The following is a 21,868-nucleotide window of genomic DNA, read 5'->3' as shown; positions in this document are numbered from 1 at the left end:
TCTTCGTCTGGGGATGTTTTTATTTTCTCTTCATTCCTGAAGGACATTTTTGCCATATTCAGAATTTGCAGGTGATTGTTCTTTCCTTTCTGTAGTTGGAAAATGTGCCTCTTCCTTGGGCCTCCTGTCCTGTAAGTGAGAAATCTGCTGTGGTTTGAGTTGGTGCTTCTCTCTATGTAATGCATCCTTTCTCCCCAGCTGCTTTCAAGATTTTTTGGTCTCTAATTTTCAAATGTTTAACTATAATGCATCTTGGCATGGATTTCTTCGGGTTTATTCTGTTTGGGATCTGCTCAGCTTCTTGATCCATGTGTTATGTCTTCTGCCAAATTGGGGAAGTTTTCAACTCTTTTTTTTTCGAGTGGTCTCCCAGTCCCACTTTTTTTTCTCCTTGTCCTTTTGGGACTTGGAAGATATGAATGGCGGATATTTTGTTATTATTCTACAGATCCCTAAGGCTCTGTGTCTTTTTTCATTGTATTTCTGTCATTTTCACTCTGCTACTGAGTTCATTGAACAAGTTTTTTGTTTCTGTTGTTTTATTTTTCAGTTCTGCAGTTTTCACCTAGAAATGTTTATAACTTCATTTCTTAGCTGAGATTTTCTGATTGTTCATTTGTTTGAAGAAAATTCATAATTAATCGTTGAAGCGTTTTTCTAATGGCTTCTCTGAAATCCTTGTCAGATAATTTCAACTTGTGATTCATTATGGTACTGGCACCATTTGATTGCTTTTTCTTAATTAAAGTGTGATTTTATTGGTTCTTGATACGATAGGTGATTTTCTTACAGTATCCTGAGCATTTTGTCTGTTATGTTAGGGACCCTGGGTGCTATTTAAGTCTTTTATTTTAGGAAGTAGTTGTCCTGTTTAAAGTTAGCACATAGGCCTTGGCCTGCTTTTATGAGCTCCGGTTCCAATGGCAATTTCCTTTTCACAGCCTTCATGGTATTATTTTGATGCTTGATTTTCTGGTGTCACTGGGGCTCCTCCTGGTCCCTGCTGGTGCTGCCTGAGAGAGCCAGAATGCTAGATGTCTCTCAGTGCTGGCAGAGGGGGTAGTGGTGGCTTCCCCCATCACACACACAGTCTCTTGAGGGTCCCTGTGTCTCTGGGCAGGAGAGGAGAGCCTCAAACCCTTAAGAACCCAGAGCTGTTTGCTGTAGCTTGGTCTCTTGTATGATCTGTCTACTTGTTCTGATACCTCTGGTCAAGGGAAGAATATCTTGGGCCCATGGGGACAAAGAGGATTCCCATACTGGCCACTTGTATGGCAGCATCCCTTCTCTGAGTTCTGCCCGCCCATTCCAGTAAACCTGAGTTTTGCTAGAAATGCTGCTTGCTGTTCGTCCTGAACGTTCTAATGGCCTTTTGTCGCTTCTACCATTTCCCTTAGATTCCCAAAATCTAAGGCATCCCTGTACTGAATTTTTATTCCATTTCAATTTTTAATGTGGTAGAGTGATGAAATGTGGGGACTGACTGTACAGAGCCGGGGGAGTAGTTAAATGCTTGAATCCACTGCCAGGTAAATGTCTTTATTCATTGTTTGCAGAGTTTGCGAATAGTACAGTTTTTGTGCTTGGGGACTTTTGGGGCTAAATTTCACTTTCATTTTGACACACCTCTTGTTTTTGCCCAATGATTTTGATCAAGGTGGCTTGCCCGTGTAGTCAGGGGCAGGAGTTCAGCTCTCCTGTATGTATCATTTGTCTCTCTTGCTCACAGACGTAGCTCCCAAGAAAATTTATCCTTCTTAATTCTTTGTTATAGAGGCAACCAAAATAGGAATCATCCTATTTGTTGCCTAGAAAAGCAAGGAATAGCACATAGCACACTCCTTACCTTTCTGTGCATAAGACAGACAATTTGCAGATCATTAGCTAATTTTCACACTAATTATCTAATTTCTTGTAAGAGAGGATAAGTCCCTTCTTGTAGAAAATAGGACGCATTTCATTTATGAATATGACATAAAGCCTTGGGGTATACATAAGGCTTCTGGATTGTGAAGTACAGAACACTTTTACAATTAGTGCGGTTTCTGTGATCACGTAGGAAAAGTAATCGGCATGTTTTGGTGCAAAGTCATTATCCTCTAGAGCACACGGATTAAATGTCAGTATTTGCTAAGTGTCTACTTGCTAGTTGAAGGGACTCAACAGAGGGTAGAAAATAATACAAAGGTCTGGACAGCAACTGAGGTTGGCAGAGTCTCTTAAACGGTCTTCCGATGACGTCCCACTCTAAACCCCGCAACCTGGGAATATGATAAGGCATCACTTCCGTGGATGTGTTATGTGGCCCCAAGCCAGGGTTGTCTGGGAGAGCCCGGTGTACTCACAGGAGCCCCTAACAGCAAGGGCTTTTTCCAGCTGGTGGCAGAAGAGGAAGTTAGAGAGACTTGGAGCCCCAGGGGAATGAGTGTGCCATTGCTGGCTTGAAGGTGGAGGGGGCCAGTGAGTAGGAATGTGGGTGCTTAAGGAGCTGACAGGCCTCCCCCCCACCCCAGCCCCTGATTGACAGCCAGCAAGGAAACAGGACCTCGGACCTGCAACTGCAAGGAAATAAATTCTGCCAACAACCTGAATGAGCTTGGAAGCAGGTTTCTGTCCAAGAGGGGTGGAGCTGGAGCTCAGATCAGTGGCATAAGCCCTTACTGCAGCATTTCCTTGGTGACAGAACTATCCCTCGAGGCTTGGGAAACTGAACCGGCTTTTTTTTAAAATAGGGTCCAAGGAGATATTTGCATCTCATCAAGTACCTCCTTCCATGCCAAATTTCTTTAACCCTTCTCCCTGTGTTACCCACAGAACCAACCAAAACCAGCCTGCTCAGAAGTCAGATGTCTGCCCTTAGGAGCTCAGCTTGCAGTGGGAGGAAGGATGGCCCATCTGATGCCGGCAGGAACATGCCAAGTGACAAAGGCAAGCCAACGAGGGTCTCTGTGTCAGGAAGCCCAGGCTGTCCCCCCTGAGCCCAGTGTGTCTGCTCCTAGAAGAGCTGGGGAGAGATACTTTGAGGGGAAACAAACCATTTTTAAGTGAGTCCAAATTTATTCCCCTTCAAAGGGCTCCCTGGTAAATTAGGTCTGCTTCCTTTAGTGAACTGGATTTCCTTAGGGCCAGACGTGCCTCTGTCGTGCCTGAGTGGTTCAACACACCGCGGCTCTCACATAACTGCGGTGCTGGTGGTAATGCCTGCCACCACGCCATGGTTTGAATTGTAAAACCTAATACTTCATGGCTGGTTTATTTTCTTCCCTTCATTCACAAGAGGCGCCATCGGATGAGCCCCTCTCTGATCCATATTGTCAGCCTTTTGGCGGCTAAATGTGAGGAAAATATGATTTTTCCACTCAATTTTTATTACTATTGATAAAGATCATTATTCTTAAAATAGGAAAGTTCTAGACATTTAATTCCTGTAGTACTTTTCCCTACGTTTCAAAGAGTTGATAAATAATCAGCCCCAGCTAAACACACACACACACACACACACACACACACACTCAATCCCCTAAGCAGTAGGAAGCACCTGAATGACAAATTTGCTCCTGTTGTTATGGGTCATAGCTTAATCAAACCTTGTGTTCTTCAGTGCTGACTGGTGTGATGGCTTTTCCTCAGTTTCAGTTAACCTGCCGTCTCTCCTACGTCTGCTACACGCACTGTCCTTTAAAGGGCTTGTCATCTGATGATTAGAGTATGATTTCTCAGGCATTTAACCAGGTCTCTCCCAAACACCCCTCCGTCTAGATGCTGCTGATTCTACTGGCTAATACTCCTTTCATCTATAAATCCAAGCTTATGTAAGGATATACACATAAAACTCTAAATAGTAATGTGAAAATCTGAACCTACAACTAAACAGGACCTAATAGGGATTTCAGTCTTCCACACAGAGCTGAGGAATTATGGGTGGGTAAGGGGGAACTGTCAAAAACTGAAATGAGCAAGGCTCTCCTGTGTAATTAAGGGGGAGTCTAATGAGGGCGACTCTGAACGATCAGTGGTAGGTGGTGTTCTTGTTTAACATGTTAAAGGTGTTTTCTGGAGAGAGAGAGGAGGAGTGTGTCTCATCCTTCCATGGGGAGAGATCTCAGCTGGTATGGGGTGTGGCAGATGAGGGAAACAAGAGTAGCACCCTGCTCACCCACACGCTGGTCTTTAGTGTCAACTGCGAATGAATCTTGCCTGAGAACCCGCGCTGACAGATCGGTGTTCTCCAAAATATCGTCCATTTATTGGCCCTCAGTCACAGCTGAACTCAGAGATAAGTGTGGAGTGGTCTGTATTGTGATATGAACCTCACAGATGAGGAAATCATACAGCCGCTATTTCCCTTTCCACAGAAATGGGCCTCCTGCTGACAGATGAGTTTCCCGATGACAAGACATTAGAGAGATTGACCCGAGAAGGAAGCCAAGTTTCTGACCAAGAGTGAGTACTTGAAGTTTTCCTAGAACAGCTTTGTTATGTTTTTGTTTGATTGAAGTTTTAAAACGTCAGAGTCTTGTGTTCTTAGTTCTTCAGAGATGTCTTCAGCAGACTGGCTCAAGACCCATGGCTTGGCTGCCAAGAAGCTCACCATCATGGATGCTTTGTCAGTGACAGCGGTCCCTCACAACCCCACCTACGTCCCCATCCTCGACAAGCATGTCGTTTCCAAGGTCTTTGATGAGGTAAAACTGATTTTCTGTATGTGCTCTGCTTAAGGTGCTTTTCATTTCCACCTTAAATAAAAGTAGTCCATTGAGTGTCTTGTGTAGTTGTAATGGATTTCAGCCATTGGGAAAAAAATTATTTGCAAAGGCAGTAAAAAGGAGAGAGAGAATATCTTAAGCATTTTGGCTTCTAAGCTGAGAAGAAATTGGCCTTTGTTGGCTTGGCAGTTCATGGCTCGTTGTGATGGGTGGCAGTGTGGAGCTGCAGAAATGTCTGAGAAGCCTCTAAGTCAGGGTCATGAGTGAATGTCATTCAATATCAAAGGACAGGGAGAACACGTGAGACATTCTGTCTTTCTTTTGCTTATCTTTTTTTCCTGAATATGGTGGCATCTTTCTAATCATAAAAGTCTCCAAAGGAAAAAGACAGAGAAAGAGGGATGGAAAGAGAAGCAGAGACAGAGACAGAGACACAGAGGAAGAGAGTGGTTGAGAGACTGAGAGTGAGTCATCAGAGTGAGAGTCCTGTCCTAGATCTAAGGAGAGAAAGAGCTTCCGGTAGGAGGGTGTGGTAGGGTTACTGTGGAGGAGGGCCCGTAGGTACAGTAAAGTTTGCCTTGAGTTGGGCAACCGGAAGGCACTTGCCCTGAGCAAGAACAGAGCCAGGGGAGCAGCAGTCAGACTGCGCGGGGATGAGAAACACAAAAAAAACAAAAGAATTCTGTATGAGGATTGGACCTTGATGCTTCCTGGCAAATATAGCAGCAATGAATGATTTAAATAAGAAATAATATCCTTCAAAGACCTTATCTCATACTGAAATATTTACAGAGGAAATGAAGGATATTTGGGATTTGCTTCCATATAATCTGGGGGTGGGGATAGTTGGGGGGAAGGGAGGAGTAGATAAAGCAAGATGGGCCATGAGCTGATAATTGCTAAATTTGGATAAGAAGAATATTGAGTAGGAGGAGGCTCATTCTACTATTCTCTCCGCTTTTTTATGTATTTGGATTTTTCCATAATAAAAAGTTGAGAAAAATCAAAGGCAGGAAAACTTTTTTTTAAAAAAGGGCTTTATCTAACTGGTCTTATAATAGCTGAGATTTGATGTATTTGGAAGAAGCAGATGAAGTGGTGGACTCTTTCTACTGGTCACATTTAAGCAGTTATACCCATGGAGTTCAACATGCGTCCTGGTTTGACATGACCAGCAATTCCTGTTCAGGAAGTTGGGTGTGTGATCTCTTAGACTGGGTTCCTGATGACTTTGCCTCAGGGTGAGCAGTCCTGTCCCTGGCTGTGACCTTGTGACTGGCAGATTCTGTTTAAACCTCCAGTGAACACAAACCTGATTAGTCAGATACCAGCTTATCACTTGAACTTGTCTCCTTCCAGCAGCAAGAAACTGAACACTGATTTATTTCATCTAGGAAGTGTGGTGACAGCTTCTCATATTCTCTGCATTTATTTTATTAATATTCTTGAGTTTTATTTGAAAGAAAATATATTTAGTGAACTCTCCCCAGAAACAGAATTTTGTTGTGCTTATCACGTCTCCTTCTAAGCTTCCCAACAACCTGAGATACATTGAAAAGTAAATTCTCAAAACACAAATATGAGAAGTTAGGAAAGCAAACACATAAAATCAAAGGAAAGATTTATATTAAAGTGTTATTAAAATTAAATGTTATTAAAATTAAATGTTATTAAAAATTAAAATGTTATTTTTGCATAAAGCATATAAATAAAAAAAGGCAGATCTCAGACAAATATTGATAACATATACAACAAAGAGTTATAAGAGTAATATCTTAAATATGTGTGTTTGTGTTTGTATCCGTGTAAGGTAACAAGTGCACATGGTATGTGTGTATGTAAGTCAGCACTCAGTACACACACAAACATACACCCATATCATAGAGGAATAAGAACATGATAAATATCCTAGTGGAAAATCTAAAGGAAAAAAAGTCAAAACCGCATACAAAAATATTTCTTACTGATAACCAAATATATGCATCTTTGAAAAAATGCAAATTGAAAAAAAACAATTAGACAGCTTTCCCCCATTAGCAAATTTGTAAGGTTAAAAATGATAGTAAAATAGTGATAGCAAAAAATAGGATGAAATTAGAACTTTTACATCCTGCTGGGCAGAATATAAATTGGTGTAACCTTGGCAATATATTCAGAGGTGTTAAGGGCTACAATCTTTCCTCCAGCAAATCCATATGTAGATATTCCATAATCTCCAGAAGGAAATAATCAGAAATACTGAAGAGTATGTTCAGTGAATAATTACTGTTGCCTTATATCTAACAGAGAGAAAGTTGGAAACAACCTAAATGTCCAGTAGGTACATCCATGTGATGGAAGATCGTACATTTATGGAATGTCATGTTTCTGAAGAATAAATAATGCCATGGGGGAAAGCTCTCAAAATAATGCGAAATGAAAAACTCAGGGCACAAAACCACATAGATAGTATGTTCATTTGGTTACCCTTTGCTCTTTTACCAAAGTGATACTAGTGTTTATCTGAGGGGTGAGATTATTAGTGATTTGGGGGGTTTGTTTGTATAACTTCTCATTTTTGTTGTAGTACTTTCAACTCTGGACATACATTAATGATATGCTGGGGGGAAAAAGTTAAGAAAAACAGATCGAGAGTAAGTGGTAAAATGGTGCAAGTGTAAAGGAAATGACATTTAGTTTATTTAGTGGTTTATTTCTATTTGATAAGTAATATATGAATACATTCTCAGTACAGAATGACCATATAGAAGTCTTTAGAGGGAAATGGGAAAGCTCTCTCCACCACTCTTAGTTATGAAGGAAACACTCTGAATAGTTTGCTGAATAGCTTTCCAATCCTTTTCCTACACACACAGACACACAAATACATACGTGTGCACACATACATACACATTATTTATACATATATACACATAACAATTTAAATATACAGAACAATTCTAATAAGGCAATACCATATGGATTTGCTATTTTATCTTTCAAAATTATATCTTAGAGACCTTTCTGTGTGTGTAGATATGGGTCTGTCTCATTTTTGTTGGTTGCATTATTAATGGACATTTACATTATGTCCTTCTTTTCCTTATTACAAACAATCCTGTGATGGATTTTCTTGGACAGAGATTTTTGGGCACACGGACAAGTCTATCTTTGTGATAGATGGATTGCTAGACCCAAAGGATGTGTACCTTTAAATTTTTGGCAGGGTAAACCAAATCCACCTTCCAAATAGATTATATGGTTCCACTCATTTATATCCCCAAGGACAGCCTTGTTCCTAAGAAGAACCATGTATAATATTTGTGGATAAGCTCTAATTCTGCGAGTATAGAGATACTTTGAAAACCCCAAAAATAGTATGCAGACATGGAATCTTATTCTTATTCAACTGGTCTTCCCCTCATATTTGGAAGAAGAAAACAGTAACTCACCCCAGCACTTAGAAGTCTGCTCTCCAGGATGGATGCAATATACCTGTAGTCTGGAGATGATAACATACTTACTCAGAGACTGTTACAGGATATGTAATATACTATAGATAGATAGATAGATAGATAGATAGATAGATAAATAGATAAATAGATAGATTTATATAAAAGAAGTAATGCATTTAATAGACAGCATTTGGCAAGCACTCAATAAATGCTGGCTTTAATTATAAAAATATTCAATAAATATTACATGCCTACTGTATGCAGTCCCTGAGCTGGGCTCTAGAATACAGCCAAACAAAACTGCCAAATTCCTGCCCAGTTGCAACTTACAGTCTCATGGAGGAAACAGCAGTTAAGAAACGAAGTTCTAGTTAAACGTAATGGGTGGGAAGTGCAGAGTGAAGATACCCAGGGGGCCCCTACCAGCTTCATTGTCAGAGAAGGCTTGGGACCTGGCCTGGAGAGTTCAGACCTGGGAGTTCTGTTCAGTCCAGGTGCGGACCCCAGGGAGGAGGAGTTGAGAAGCTGATGAGGTGGAGAGGACCGACCTAGGCAGAGTGGGAACGTGGGGGGGGAATCTAAGGGTCAGAGAAAGTTCATCATTCCAAAGAACATTTAGTCTGACTGGAGAAAGGTGTGAAAGCTAGTGAAGGAAGGACCTTGGTTGAGTTAAGGATCTTTTGAAGGTCATCCTGAGGGAAACGGAAGGGTTTTTAGCAGAAGAGAGAGAGAAGATCAGTGTGGGCTTTGGCTGCTATGTGGGGAACAGTTGGAGAGGTCCGAGGCTGGGATGCCGGGGGCAGTTAGGAAGCAAGGATTAGGTGGCTAGCATCCAGGTGACAACACTGGGGATGGATCCAGGGCTGTTTATAAAGTCAAGTCGACAGGACTAAACTACGGGGGGCTGAGAGACAGAAAAGTGTCGAGTGATTTCCAAGAAGGGAAAAATAAAAGAGCAGTGACAGTCTTGTTCTTCTGGAGAGCAAACTAGTCTTCTGACTCTAGAAAGCAAAGCCAAGGAAGACGATGTACATTCTTCCAAGTGCATCCTACCGTGGGCCCTTGTGCTCCGTGCCTTTTGTGGCATGGTAAATTCTCATCACAAACCTGTGGGTAGGTAGCGCCCTGCCCTGTGTGCTCTCCCTCCTCCTTTGTTGTGATTATCATGAATTTGGTAAGGCTTCTAAGTTAACCTCAAGAGAATAGAAATAGGTAATACCTTGAGGCTCCCTTTTGTTATCAAATATTGCCCAAAAGGGTCCTCCATTAGTTGGTAATGCTTGATTTGCATTATAAGAGGTCATAAGTAAAACATTTTGTAAGGAGGTGTGACCAGGTGGTTTCATCGCCTCTCAAACAGAGTGTCATTTCCTATTAACCGCACTCTCCTCCCCACTTGTGTCCATACAGAAGCTGGGCGGCCATGATTCTGAACCCCCAAGAATGCCCCTTATGACCTCATAGTCACACTAAATTTGACATCATAAAGAGAATATCCCGTGGGACCTTCACCTGACCATCATGTTGTAAAACCTAAGACCACATACTGAAGGTGTGGAGTATGACTTTGTCTTTCCCTAAATCTGCACACAGAAAGGAATGAGAGTGGGTGCACACGAGCCAAATTTGAACTCCTACCACACCGAAGTCCGCGATGGCCACGCAAGGCATGAAATCCAAATCCACGAAAGAGGGAGGTAGAAGATTGTTTAAAAGCACTGGGTTTTCTTTTAGTCCCTTTCATCAGGAGTCAAGCGGATCCTGGTGAAATGTTACAGTGTTGTGAAATATTTTGTGGTGTTGATTTGTAATTGAGCCATAAGTTGATAACTTGAAGAGCTATTTATAGACTTTTAGTCTTTTTCCCAGGGGAGATAAAAATGTAAGGGTCTTTCATTTTGGTGAGACTGATTTTTTTTTCCTCTGAAAGTTTATTTGACATTTTGAGAGATGGTGGGGTGTTTGTTTGTTTGTCTCCACTTCTGCAAGTTTCATTCAGTTTTCAAAGTCCAGTCAACCCACTTTTTAACCCACTGTTCTGACTCCTTTTCTTCGATGAAGAGTGCTTAGAAGCCACGTGGTGAATTCTTGTGTCTGACAAGTAGCGAGCTTTGACTATTCAGCTTAACTTAATTCCTTCCTTTTCGGTTTTCTGAATCTGGCTATTTTTTGTTTGTTTTGGTCTTGATGTTTTCATTATGAAATTAATACATGTAACTTTCCATTTCAGTGTCTGTTTTTTACATGATTTAGTTTTATTGTTCAAAACGTTATTCTTTTTCTCATCCGTGTGTTCTTATGACGCATCTATTTGTTCTTCTACTTTTATATGACAGTTATATCTTTGACCAACCTAAACATAATTAATTTTAATCGCTATTAGTATAAAGTTATTGTTAGATAGCTCATAAAATTAGTTTCTTCTCAGGTGAATTGATGGTTTGCTTATTGATTTGTTCAACTATCATTTTTGGCATTTTTGGGGTGCATATTTTGAAATTTTAGTATGCCACCTCATTTGAACAAGATTTTTAAAAATCTGTTCTTTTCTTCCTTCTTCTGTTTTGCAGTTGCCTCCCCTCACCCCAGTCACTGGCATTTAGAGCTCTTGTCCCATGGTGATACTGGGATAGTATAGATTGAGGGTGGCCTGATTTCGTTCTTGGTTGGGAGGCTACACCAGTGTCCTCTCTCACCAGGCAGGGCCTTCTTTCATGGGTGAAAGGACCTCATTCTAGTGCTGGCTTCAGGCACCGAGCCTGACTCATGGTCCCACTCTCTTTCTGGGCATTGAGCTTCCATGGTCCCTGCCATCTTTGGACACAAGAGTTAACATAGCCAGAGCTTCAGCCCTGCTGACTTGTTCAGTTTTTTGTCTATAAAAATATATCAACCATGCATATTTCTTTTTCCTTCTTTCCTTCTTCATTTCTTTCCTTTTTTTTCTATGCATTTTCCCCCTTAAGTGACAATACAATTTTTGTATGATTTTGGAGGCAAGGGAGAACATAAAAGCATGAACTCCGTATCATCTGGATTGAAAGTAAAAATTTACTTCTTAAAAGTAATTCCCCACATTTCCAAAATGCCTGTGCTCCTTGTGGTTGGGTCACACACAATATCAAAACGCTGTTATACGTCAGTATTCTCCTGTTAGGCTTTTTCTTTTTTTATGTAAATATTAAGATATGGACTATATCTTTTTGTGAATATACATTTATTCATTAATCAACAAATATTTGTAGAGGGCCAGGCACTGTTCTAGGTGATAGAAATACAGCAGTGAATGAAACAAAGTTCTGCTCTTAGGGAGCTTACGTTCCTAGGGAGAAAGAGGTAATACGCAAACAGGTAAGTGTGTATTACAGGTACTGTTAAGAGAGCATGGAATTAGAGGCGTCCCCAGACCCAGAAGCAAGTGTCAGATGCAGACAGAAAGAACTTAAAAATTTTCCCTCTCTGGTACTCTGCGGTTCTCACAGAACATGGTTTCATTGATCACTAAGCCTTCTCTATTTGATGTGTATAAGAATCTCTTATAAACTGATAAAGGAAGTAATCAAAATCAATAACCACATATTCTCAAAAGAAAATCAAAATTTAAGTAAATATACAACAAAGATGTTTAACCCAACTAGAAATTTACAAAGTAGCTACAAATGAGATCCTGTTTCTTATCACTTACACCCATCAATTTGACAGAAGCTTATGAAGATAATACTTGATTCTGACTAGGGTTTCCTGAAACAGTTTTTGTTTTTGTTTTGGTTGTGGTGATTGTTTTTTAAAAGTTATGTAGTTTTAAAAATTGGAAGGAAAAGATTGGCAATGATATCTGATTCTCATTTTTTCTTTTCGATTTTCTATATTTTCTAATTTTTCTACAAATATAATATATTGATTTTATCATCAGAAAAAACATACTGTATAGCCATGAGATCCGTTCTTGAAGGCCTGTAGTAACCTATCAAGTGACACTTTCCTTTGGCATTGGTGTATAGGTCTTTCCTCTGGCACATGTGTGCAATGACACAAATAAGATGACTTTAATTAACCCCCAAGGAGTGAAGCTGGATATCTACAAGCAAAAAGTGGAGCAGGCAATTAAGTCCTATGAAAAGTGAGTATCACCTGGCTTTGTTCTTCCACGGATGTGGAATTTGGGCTTGTTTTCCCTTGTTTCAGCTTAGATTTTTCATCAGGAGAAGCTATGTAACAATTGTCCATCAGAGGTATTAACAGCCGCAGCAGCAGCTCACATAAGAGGCTTCCTCTGCCAGCGCTGCGTTAAGTACGTTTCCTGAAAGTGTCCAACAGACTTAAGGAAACCATCATCCCTTTCCAAAATCTGAGAAATCTCATGCTTCCGTGAACTCTTTGCAGCTTTCCTTTTAGCAGCATGAATTGGGCCACTTTAGCATCTAACATTCTGTACAGTGACTAATAAAACGCCACAATAATGAGATAATGGAGATAATCTATGTTATTATTTAAATAATTTTTATATCAAAATCAAGAAAAGGACCCAGTTGAGTACCATGAAAATTATACTCTTAAATAGTCTCTGTGTTAGTGCTGAGCTAGGAGCCTCTTTTCACAAGGGCAGGTAACCCCACATCCCCCTTGCCCAGCTCTCTAATCCCCTCCCCTCCCCCCGCCCGGCCCCCTGCACTTACTAATCCTCGGTGCACGTGCTGTGTTGAACTTGAGCTACCCGGCTCTTCCAGGCCAGCCTGTTCTTGGTTCTGGCAACTGTGCAGTTGGGTTTTCGTTTACTACCGTGTGGTTGGGAAAAATGAAATAAAATAGACGAAAGTGAATGACGTGGCCCAGGCCAGCATTTACTGGTCTGCTGTCATTTTGCAGAATGTCTAGTGTGTGTGCAGAATGATATAAGGCCTGACTCCTGCCGCTTGGAGTGCATGGTCCAGCCCAGTGGCTGGCCTTCCCTCAGGCCGCTCCGGGTCTCCTCACACTCGGGCCTCTTCCACCTCAGAGCTGAGGCTGTCTCCTAAGACCTGGTGCTGTCAGTTCCTTCAGCTGCCTCCAGGGGCTCTCCCGGACTCCTCTGAGTTCCCTCAAAGGCAGGCTGAATGCTGCCAAGGCGAACCCTCCTCCTCCGGTCTGAGACTTGGCTCTGGAGTTACCCTCTCTCACTGGTGTAGCCCCCTTTCCCTACCTCTCCCCCTGCACCAGGCAGGACTTCTCTTGCTTCCAAGCTCCACTGCCCCCTTTCTGCCCCCTAGCTGTCCTCCTTCATCTCTTCTGGCCTCAGCACCAGTGGCCCTCCCTAGAGAGGCCTTTCCACAGTGACTCTCTACCTCCTGCCTTGCGTGGGGCCCTTGGAGCGCTCACTGCTTCTGCCCAGCTGTGCGCATGTTGGCCCCCCAGGGCAGGGGCTGGGCTGCTGGCTTTCCCCTGCTCTCTTCTTCCTAGCAGGGGTAGCTATATATATCTTTGACTATTGGAATTTAATTTGAATTTGATCTAATTCAAGTTTAGTTATTCAAATTCAGTTATTCAAAATGTAATATAATAATAGCATTCGTATTATAATTGAATTTGCTTGAATCACTCAAATGTTTGAGTGCTCTAATTACCTGGTCCGTGAAGGCCTGGTGCAGGGCTACAAGCTGGGGCTTCAAGGGTTTCATTCTTGGTAAGAAAACAGAGTTTCAAAAAGTTATGTAACAGGATCACACAGCAGCAAAGTGGAGACACAGATTTTTTTTTTATTAACAGATGTATTTAATTTATATTGTACTAAATTTTTATGATTATTCTTCCTTTTTTATTGACATATAGTCAATGTTGTGTTAATTTCTGGTGTACAGCATAGTGATTCATTTATACACATATATATATTCCTTTTCATATTCTTTTTCATTGTAGACCATTACAAGGTATTGACTATGGTTCCCTGTGCTATAGAGTAGGACCTTGGTGTCTATCTATTTTATATATAGTGATTGATATCTGCTAAATCCTGAACTCCCAGTTTATCCCTCCCCAACATTGAGATTTGAACCCAGACCCCTTGGAGCTCCCAAGTCCTTGTCTACACTCCCAGCCTCCCAAGTGTACTGCCTACACTCTCAAAGTTTAGATTTAAAAGGATTTTTAAATGGTTTTTTTTTTTTTAGAAATGCACACACGTCTTAGATGCCCTGATCATTGTTACATCAACTACATGATTAAAGAAAAAAAAGAAACCCAATTTCCAAATAGGCCCCAAAGAACCAAAAAACTTCAAGTGAGACAGAAGCAGAGCTGGCATATTTCCTGCTTCCTGACTCTTTCTGTCACAGAGCATTTACCTGCATCGGACACAGTTCTCTGTGCCGTGCACACACCTGCTTGTTGAGTCCGCACCGCAGCTCTGGGAGAGCGGTGCTGTTATACTCCAGGAAGGTTCAGGAAGCGTGCCTCCTGGGGAGTGGCGGCATTCTCCCACCTCATCTTACTGAAGCTTTTTTCCTTCCTGGAACAGCAGCTCACAGCCCGTGGAGCCAGGTTCTGTGCCTGGTACTCCAGGAAGCCTGATTTGGGTAGTGATGTAGCAGTACAGAACTGGGCTGGGAGCTCTCAGAAAAGCACCGCTGGTTAGTATCAAGAAAAGGCGCTGTCACTACCTGATAGAAAGCACCAGTTTCCTTCCTTCCTCTCGGATTGCCGGCGTCTCTCTGCAAATCCCTTCAGTGACGAGCTCTAGTCTCAGTCCTGCCAGCTCACTGTGTTGGATGAGTAAGGCGCTTCATCTGTCTGCCCCTCTCAGCGGCCATATTTGGAAAACGAGGTCACACTGAGTGATCTCTAAAGTGTGTCCCAATCCTCTTATTTGTGACCCTATAACATTTTTTTTTCTTTTTTTTGCTCTGAGCAACCAGATAGAAGAATGTCTACAGAAGGCAGGCTAAGGGCACACTTATATTTTTCCTTAAGAAGAAAAACGGTGGGTGTTTAGAAATACCTCCATGCAGAGATAATGAGGTCCAGCTTGCTTATTGCCTTTTCTCAGCCTGGGTTTACCTGATGGAGCTGAGAGCTACGCCCTCCTTTACTATTTAGCATGGTTGCCACAAAGCCATGAGGCTTCTGCATTGATGCTGAGGGAGGGAGATGGTCACATCCAATCTCTTTAAGCAGGTGACAGGGGTGTGGTCCAGTGGTGGTGGGGGGGATGGTGCTTGGTTTGGGCTCTCCCTGCCTGGAGTAGCCTTTTTGTCATGAAATGAAGTATTGCTACTAAATAAAATTGTTGATTTTTTTTAAACAGGCGCTTGAATAAAATTGTTTGGAGAGCATTATCTCAAGAAGAAAAAGAAAAGTAAGCCAGTTCCTTCTCATTTTTTAAAAAAAATTTGGTGAAATTCATATAACCTACAATTAACTATTTTAAAGTGTTCAATTCAGTGGTATTTAAGTTATTAAAAATATGCAAACCACCACCTTCCTCTAGTTTCAAAACTTAAAAATCACTTCAGAAAACACCTTGTGCCCAGTAAGTAATTCTTCCCTGTTCCTCTCTCCCCCTCTGATAACTGCCGGTCTGTCTTCTGTCTCTGTGAATTGGCCTCGTCTGGATATAACATATGAAAGGAGTCATACATCGTGTGCCCTTTTGTGTCTGGCTTCTTTTACTTAGTTAATGCAAAAACTTAATGTTTTCAAGGTTCATCCAAGTTGTGGCATATAAAGTATTTCCTTCTTCTTTCAGTATCTGTTGTATGTATACATCAGTTTGTTTTTCCATTACCCTTTTCTCCCTCATTTCCCTTTGACACTCTCATAAGACATATGTTGGTAAGCTTGACAGAATCCCACGTGTCCCTTAGACTCTGTTCTTCATTCGTGTATTCTTTCTGCTCTTCGGACTTTGTAATCTCATTTGATCTATCTGTGAGTTTGCTGATTCTACAGCCTGCTCAGATCTACTGTTAAAACCATCTAATGAATTTTTCATTTCAGCTATTGTGCCTTTCAGAATTTCTATTTAGTTCATTTTTCATAATTTCTCTCTCTTTATTGATATCGTCTAGTTTCTCCTGCATCATTCTCTTGATTTCTTTGGTCCTTGGTCCATGGTTTCCTTCACCTCTTTGAGCTCTTTAAGATGGTTATTTTAAAGCTTTTGTCTACCAACCCAGTGTCTGGATCTGTCCATTTCTTTTTTTCCACCTGTGGATGAGCTCTGCTTGCATGTTTCTTTGTATGCTTTGTAATTTTTTGTTGAGAACTGAACATTTTGGACATTGTAATGTAGCAACTCTGGAAATCAGATTCTCTTTCCTCCCCAGAAATGGCTGGTGTTATTTGATGGAGGCTGTGTTTGTCTCTCCACACTGTTTTTGTAAAGACTATATTCCTTGTCATGGGGGCTCCCTGAAGTATTGTCGTGTTATCTCTGTGGTTAGCCAGTGATCTGACAGAGATTTCCTTAAATGCCAGCCTCTCTCTTCAGCAAGCATTCTCCTGGGTGCTGTATCCCACTACATTCCAGAATTCCAAAATAGTTCATTCTAGCATTTATTGCTGGTTCAGTAGTTGTTTTGGTAAAAAGACTAATTCCTTGATTCTTCTACTCTATTATCTTTCATGGCATCACTTCCCTCCTCACTGTTGAAAGCAAGGTGTGAGTGGGCTATGTGCTATCAGTCTGATGCCCATTCTTTCCTTGTTGAGTGCACATAACTCGTTGGCTCTTCTGTCCCACCTTTCCAGAAAGCTGCTTATGGCCTGGAAGGTGAGAGCTGAACCAAGTAGGGGGTTTTCCCTCAGAGAACGCCCTGCTTTGTAATGATCATATTTTGTGCACATAGACAATAATAGTACAAGATCAAATGAGAGAGAAATACTTACGGAAATTGGTGTTAAGGGAAATGAAAGATCAAAGAGAGAAATCTCTTAAGCCTTGGATGGACTCAGGCTTGTTTCTTTATGTGTGGTTTGTCCTGGAGAGAATGTTCCATGTGCACTTAAGAAGAATATGTATTCTGCTGTTGGCTGGTGGTGTGTCCTGTATTTGTCTGTTAGGTCCAATTAGTCTAGAGTGTTAAGTCCTCTGTTTCCTTATTGGTCTTCTGTTTGGTGTTTCATTATTGAAAATGGAAATTGAAATCTCTTCCTTTAATTCTGTTGTCTATTTCTCCCTTCAATTCTGTTAATATTTGCTTCTATATTTGGGAGCTCTGACATTAGAGACATTATGTGCATATATATTTATAATTGTCATATCTTCCTGATGGATTGACTATTTTACCATTATATAATGTCCTCCTTTGCCTCTCGTAACAATTTGTGACTTAAAATAGTCATAATTTGCTGATTTTTTTCTTCTGATTGACCAAGTCTGCTTTTGAACCTCTCTAGTGAATTTTTCAATTCAGTATTGTGTTCTTCAGATCCAGAATTTCCATTTGGTTCTTTTTTATAGTTTCTATATCTTTGTTGATCTTCTCATTTTGTTCATGCATCATTTTCCTGATTTCATTTAGTTACGTATCTGTATTCTGTTTGAGTTCACTGAGCATCTTTAAAACCGTTATTTTGAATTCTTTGTCAGATAATTCGTAGATCTCCATTTCTTTAGGGTAGATTTCTGGAGATTGATTTCATTCATTTGATTCGTCCATCTTTCCCTGTTTCTTTGTATATTTTAGTATCTTTAGGTGAGATTTGGGCATTTGGGGAAAAAACAGGCACTCCTCCCAGTCTTCACAGATGGCTTCTTACAGGGGAGACCTCCGCCAGTCACCCTGACTAGGGGTTCTGCGGACCTCGCGTACCTTTCCTGGGGAGATGTCTTCTCTAGGTCTGTGTGTGTAATTTCCCAGTTAAAGAGGTTTGCCCTTGTTTTTTTCTCAGGAGCCCATGAGTCTTTGCTCTTGCTAGAGTCTGTCTTTGGTACTGCAGAATACCTGGTGGTATAATTTGCCTTTGTTCTCAGCTGCCCCTAACCTGGCATCCAAAGTATACCGCCATTCTTATTAGTGCTCTGAGTCAGGCGAGACAGATGCCAGTCTCTCGGGCAGCTCCACAAAAGACCAGAATGTTGGATGCATGTTCCGCTCTTCTCTTTCCCTCCCCAGGGAGAAGCCAGGATTTAAGAGTTTTCTCCCAATTGCATTACAGTGTGCCAGGGAAGGAGAGGGGCTAGGCCAGGCAAGATGCAGTAAACTTTCATACTTACCTCAACTCCTGCTCTTCTTGGCTTTGTGCTCCTGGAGGGCTGTGACCTCTTAACTGGCTTCTGGAATTCTCACAAAGACAATTTGGTCCATGTACTGTTGCTAAGTCGGTGTCTCTGTAGGAGAACGAGGGCCTGGGGTTTCTTATTTCACCGTCTTGCTGACATCACTCCAATTTAGATTTTTAATAAGAATTTTTGCTGTCTTCTGGAGACAAGTTTGTTTGTGGATTGAGTCATGTGGTTGTACTGGGTTTACACTGTGCTCTTCCAACATCCGATATCTAAAAAAAGGAAATGTCACCTTCAGCAATAACAGAATGATAATTAGGAGATGCTTTTCCTCCCATATCTCTCTCAGTTGATCAATCCCCCCACTTCTTCCAGGAGTGTCTGACTCAAAAGTAGCTGGTACTGAAAACAGAATCCAGAACTTGGGCCCTCCATTCCACACTGGCTTCCCCTGGACTCACACATTCTGTCCATCAGCTGGTAGAAAGTCTGGCTTCTGTTTTTTGTGCACCAAACAGTGAAGCCAGAAAGTTTAGGCCTATTTAAGCTTACAAGAGGAGAGGAGATAAAAATAGCTAAAATGAGCTAGTATGAGAATTATTGCACTGAGACAAACATTTGGGTTTAGGTGTTTTTTTTTTTTTTCCCCCACTTTGTTTTGTTTTCCAGAATCACTGCTAGGCATAGTTGTGTGAAATCTCTTTGAAACTCACTTTTGGTTCTGCCAAATGTTAGGCCTCAGGAGAAAGGAATGGTTTCCAAATATGCTGAAAAAAATTGTTGAAAAAAAGTGCTATGTATCAAACTTCTATAAAATCAGACAACCAAATTAGGTAATGGGGAAAAGTGCCTACTCAGACTCAGAGATGATTTTTTTCTCACTTGTGCAGGTTGCCAATGCCCTGATGGACCAGAGGGCACGGCTGAGATTCTGTTCACTGACACCTAACTTCTGCTTTGACAGGTGTTTCTCAGGGGAGAGTTTACTGAAAAACCATCTTCCCATATTTTTTTCTATTAGAGTCACTTTCTGTTTCTTCCTCTTCTTTTTTTTAGGTTAGATGCAAACAAACCAATGCGGTACTTGGAAAACAAGGCAACTTTAAACGAGGCGTTAGAACGGTTGAATTGGCCCATTTCATTGAAGGAGCTGTCAGTGCTAGAGAATGAAATCCTAGCCGGGAAAATGTATGTGCAGCAGGCCATGGAGCTCCAGGAGGCTGCCAAGAAGGAGAATCACGTGAGCAGGGCACTCGGAGAGGCGCGTGCCGTGGAGACGTGTCTGTGTCCTCCCTCCCCTCTGTCCCAAGTCATTGCCATCCCTGCGCCGGCCTCCCCCCACCTCTCCCATCTCTCACCACACTGCTTTCTAAGAGTTAGAGTGAACCCGCTTATGGTCTCAGGACTTCTTTCAACAGAAAGGAAATACCATTTGATTTTAATCTGGCCTGGTTTTTTAACAATACATTTTTTAATTGAAAAATAAAACTAAACAGAAGTATAATGTAGTGATTAAAAGCCTGGACTTTGACACGAGCCAGACCAAAGTGCGGCCTCAGATCTGCCACCTAATCCCTGCATGATCCTGGCCAGTGACGCTGTCTCTCTCAACCTTAGCTGTTGTTGTTTTTAATCTGAAAAATAAGAGTTTTAACAGTAGCTGCCTCACAGGGTTGTTATGAGAGTAAAATAAGCATTTTAAAGTACTTAGTATTGAAAGCCACCCATAAGTATTAGCAATTATTATTGCTAATAAAACAGACCTTCTAAAAAGAAAATTTAATATTTGACAGCCTTATTATTTATTACCACATTGGATCCTTTACTTTTTTTTTTCGTAGTATAGTCAGATTATTTAGATCATTTACTTTTAATTTTTTTCGTTGAATAGGTTTTATACATAGATGCAGTCAGAATGACCATAATCTTGTTGTTACATAATCCTGCTAGTGGAGGAGATGTACTGGAATAGAACATAACCTCAGTGAGGGCTGAGATCCTGTCTGGCCTTACTCATAGCTGTATCTGTAGCACCAAGAATGATGACAGGCATGCAGTGGGCACTTGACAAATGCTTATTGAAGAAATGAAACCGAAGTCCTTATAGCAGAGTGTTGTAAATATGACAGCAGAGGCACAGTCATAGAACTGCTGGAAGATGGGGGTTCTGGCTGAGGAGTTGAGGAAGTCTTCATGGAGGAGGATGATTAAACTGGGTCTGGAAGGACGTGTAGGAATTTGAGGGTGGAGGTGTGAGACATGTTCTGAGTGAGAGAAACAGCTTGTGCAAAGGCAGGAAGGTGGGAAGAACATGGCATGTGCACCAGGGGCATGGCAGGAGACAGTTGGGAGAGGGAAGATGGCCCTAGAATACAAGGAACTTGGACATCTCTCCTAGGATCTGGGACTTAAGCCTGTAGAAAGTGGATACCAGCGAGGGATTTTTGGCAAGCAGAAGACTTGTGTCTTGGTAACAGATTTGTGTCTTGGAAAGATTATTCTGGCAGCCAGATGAGGCTAACGTAGAGGGGAAAGACCAAAACCAGGTGCGAACTCCATCGAGAGGTGCTGAGTCCTTGAGGCAGGCCAGTACAGTGGGGAGGGAATAGGTAAAAGAGACAGGAGTTGGTGGAAAGTAAGGTGTGGGGTGAGCCAGAGGGCAAAGTTGAGGATACCCTCCAACTTCCTGTCTTGGACACCTGGGAGACAGAGGCATTGCTCATAGCATATCCATTGCACCTCTGCTCCTCAAGGAGACAGCCCCTCAAAACACTCTGTCATTCTCTAACCCCTTTCCACATTTTTGTTTTCGTCACAGCACGTTTCACCACTGGACATTGTGCACATATTTGTTTATGGTCTGTCTCCTCCACTAGAATGAGGCTGGGACTTGGTCCATCATGTTCTAGGTACTCCTGGTGCCTGGAGTATTGCTTGGCACCTTGTAGGCACTTCCAAGCATTCAAATGAATGAATGAAAGAATGAGAGGAAGAGGTCCCATGAGAGGAAGAGTGGGTTTTCAGGGAAAGGTAATTCACTTTAGGTCTTCTTGATTCTTGGATGTCCACAAAGCATCTGGGTGAGAAAGGTCAGCAGGCAGCCACATGTTTGGCGCTTAGGAGAGAAATCTGAGTTAAGGAGATAGATTTGGAGGTCATTTGAGGTGCTAAGGGAGGAAGAGAAGACTGTGGAAGGGGCCAAGACAGGAAAGTCAGAGGAGCAGAAGGCCCAGGGTAGGGAGCTGTGGTGCCAGAGCCCGAGGAGGAGAGGCAGCAAGAGCCCTGGGCCTGGAGTCAGACAGACCCCAACGCACGTCTCAGCACTGCCACGTTCTAACCGTGGGACCTTCTCAGGCCCTCTAAGCCTAGGGTGCTCATCTTTAAATTAGAAGAAGCATTGCCCACCAGAAAGATGGCTGTGAGACAAGCACACAGACTGTGCTCAGGATGGTGTGCAGCGCTAAGCGCTCCACAAGAACTGCCCTCAGCGTACATCGCCCATGACTGCTGTGTCCATTACGAAAGTACGA

General features: G+C 41.8%; 1 protein-coding gene across 1 annotated transcript in view; it reads left to right on the top strand.

Moving 5' to 3' along the window:
* Positions 1-21,868, top strand: part of VWA3B (von Willebrand factor A domain containing 3B) — a 123,006-nt gene that overhangs the window by 77,474 nt on the left and 23,664 nt on the right. The window contains 6 exon segments of the mRNA XM_064481885.1: positions 2,815-2,928; positions 4,356-4,443; positions 4,529-4,685; positions 12,142-12,260; positions 15,417-15,467; positions 19,395-19,578. Coding sequence (XP_064337955.1) covers positions 2,815-2,928; positions 4,356-4,443; positions 4,529-4,685; positions 12,142-12,260; positions 15,417-15,467; positions 19,395-19,578 — 713 coding nt within the window.

The sequence above is a fragment of the Camelus dromedarius genome, chromosome 33, assembly GCF_036321535.1.
Source record: "Camelus dromedarius isolate mCamDro1 chromosome 33, mCamDro1.pat, whole genome shotgun sequence".
Classification (NCBI taxonomy): domain Eukaryota; kingdom Metazoa; phylum Chordata; class Mammalia; order Artiodactyla; family Camelidae; genus Camelus; species Camelus dromedarius.
The sequence above is the reverse complement of the archived record's forward strand: the minus strand, read 5'-3'. Positions and strand labels throughout refer to the sequence as shown.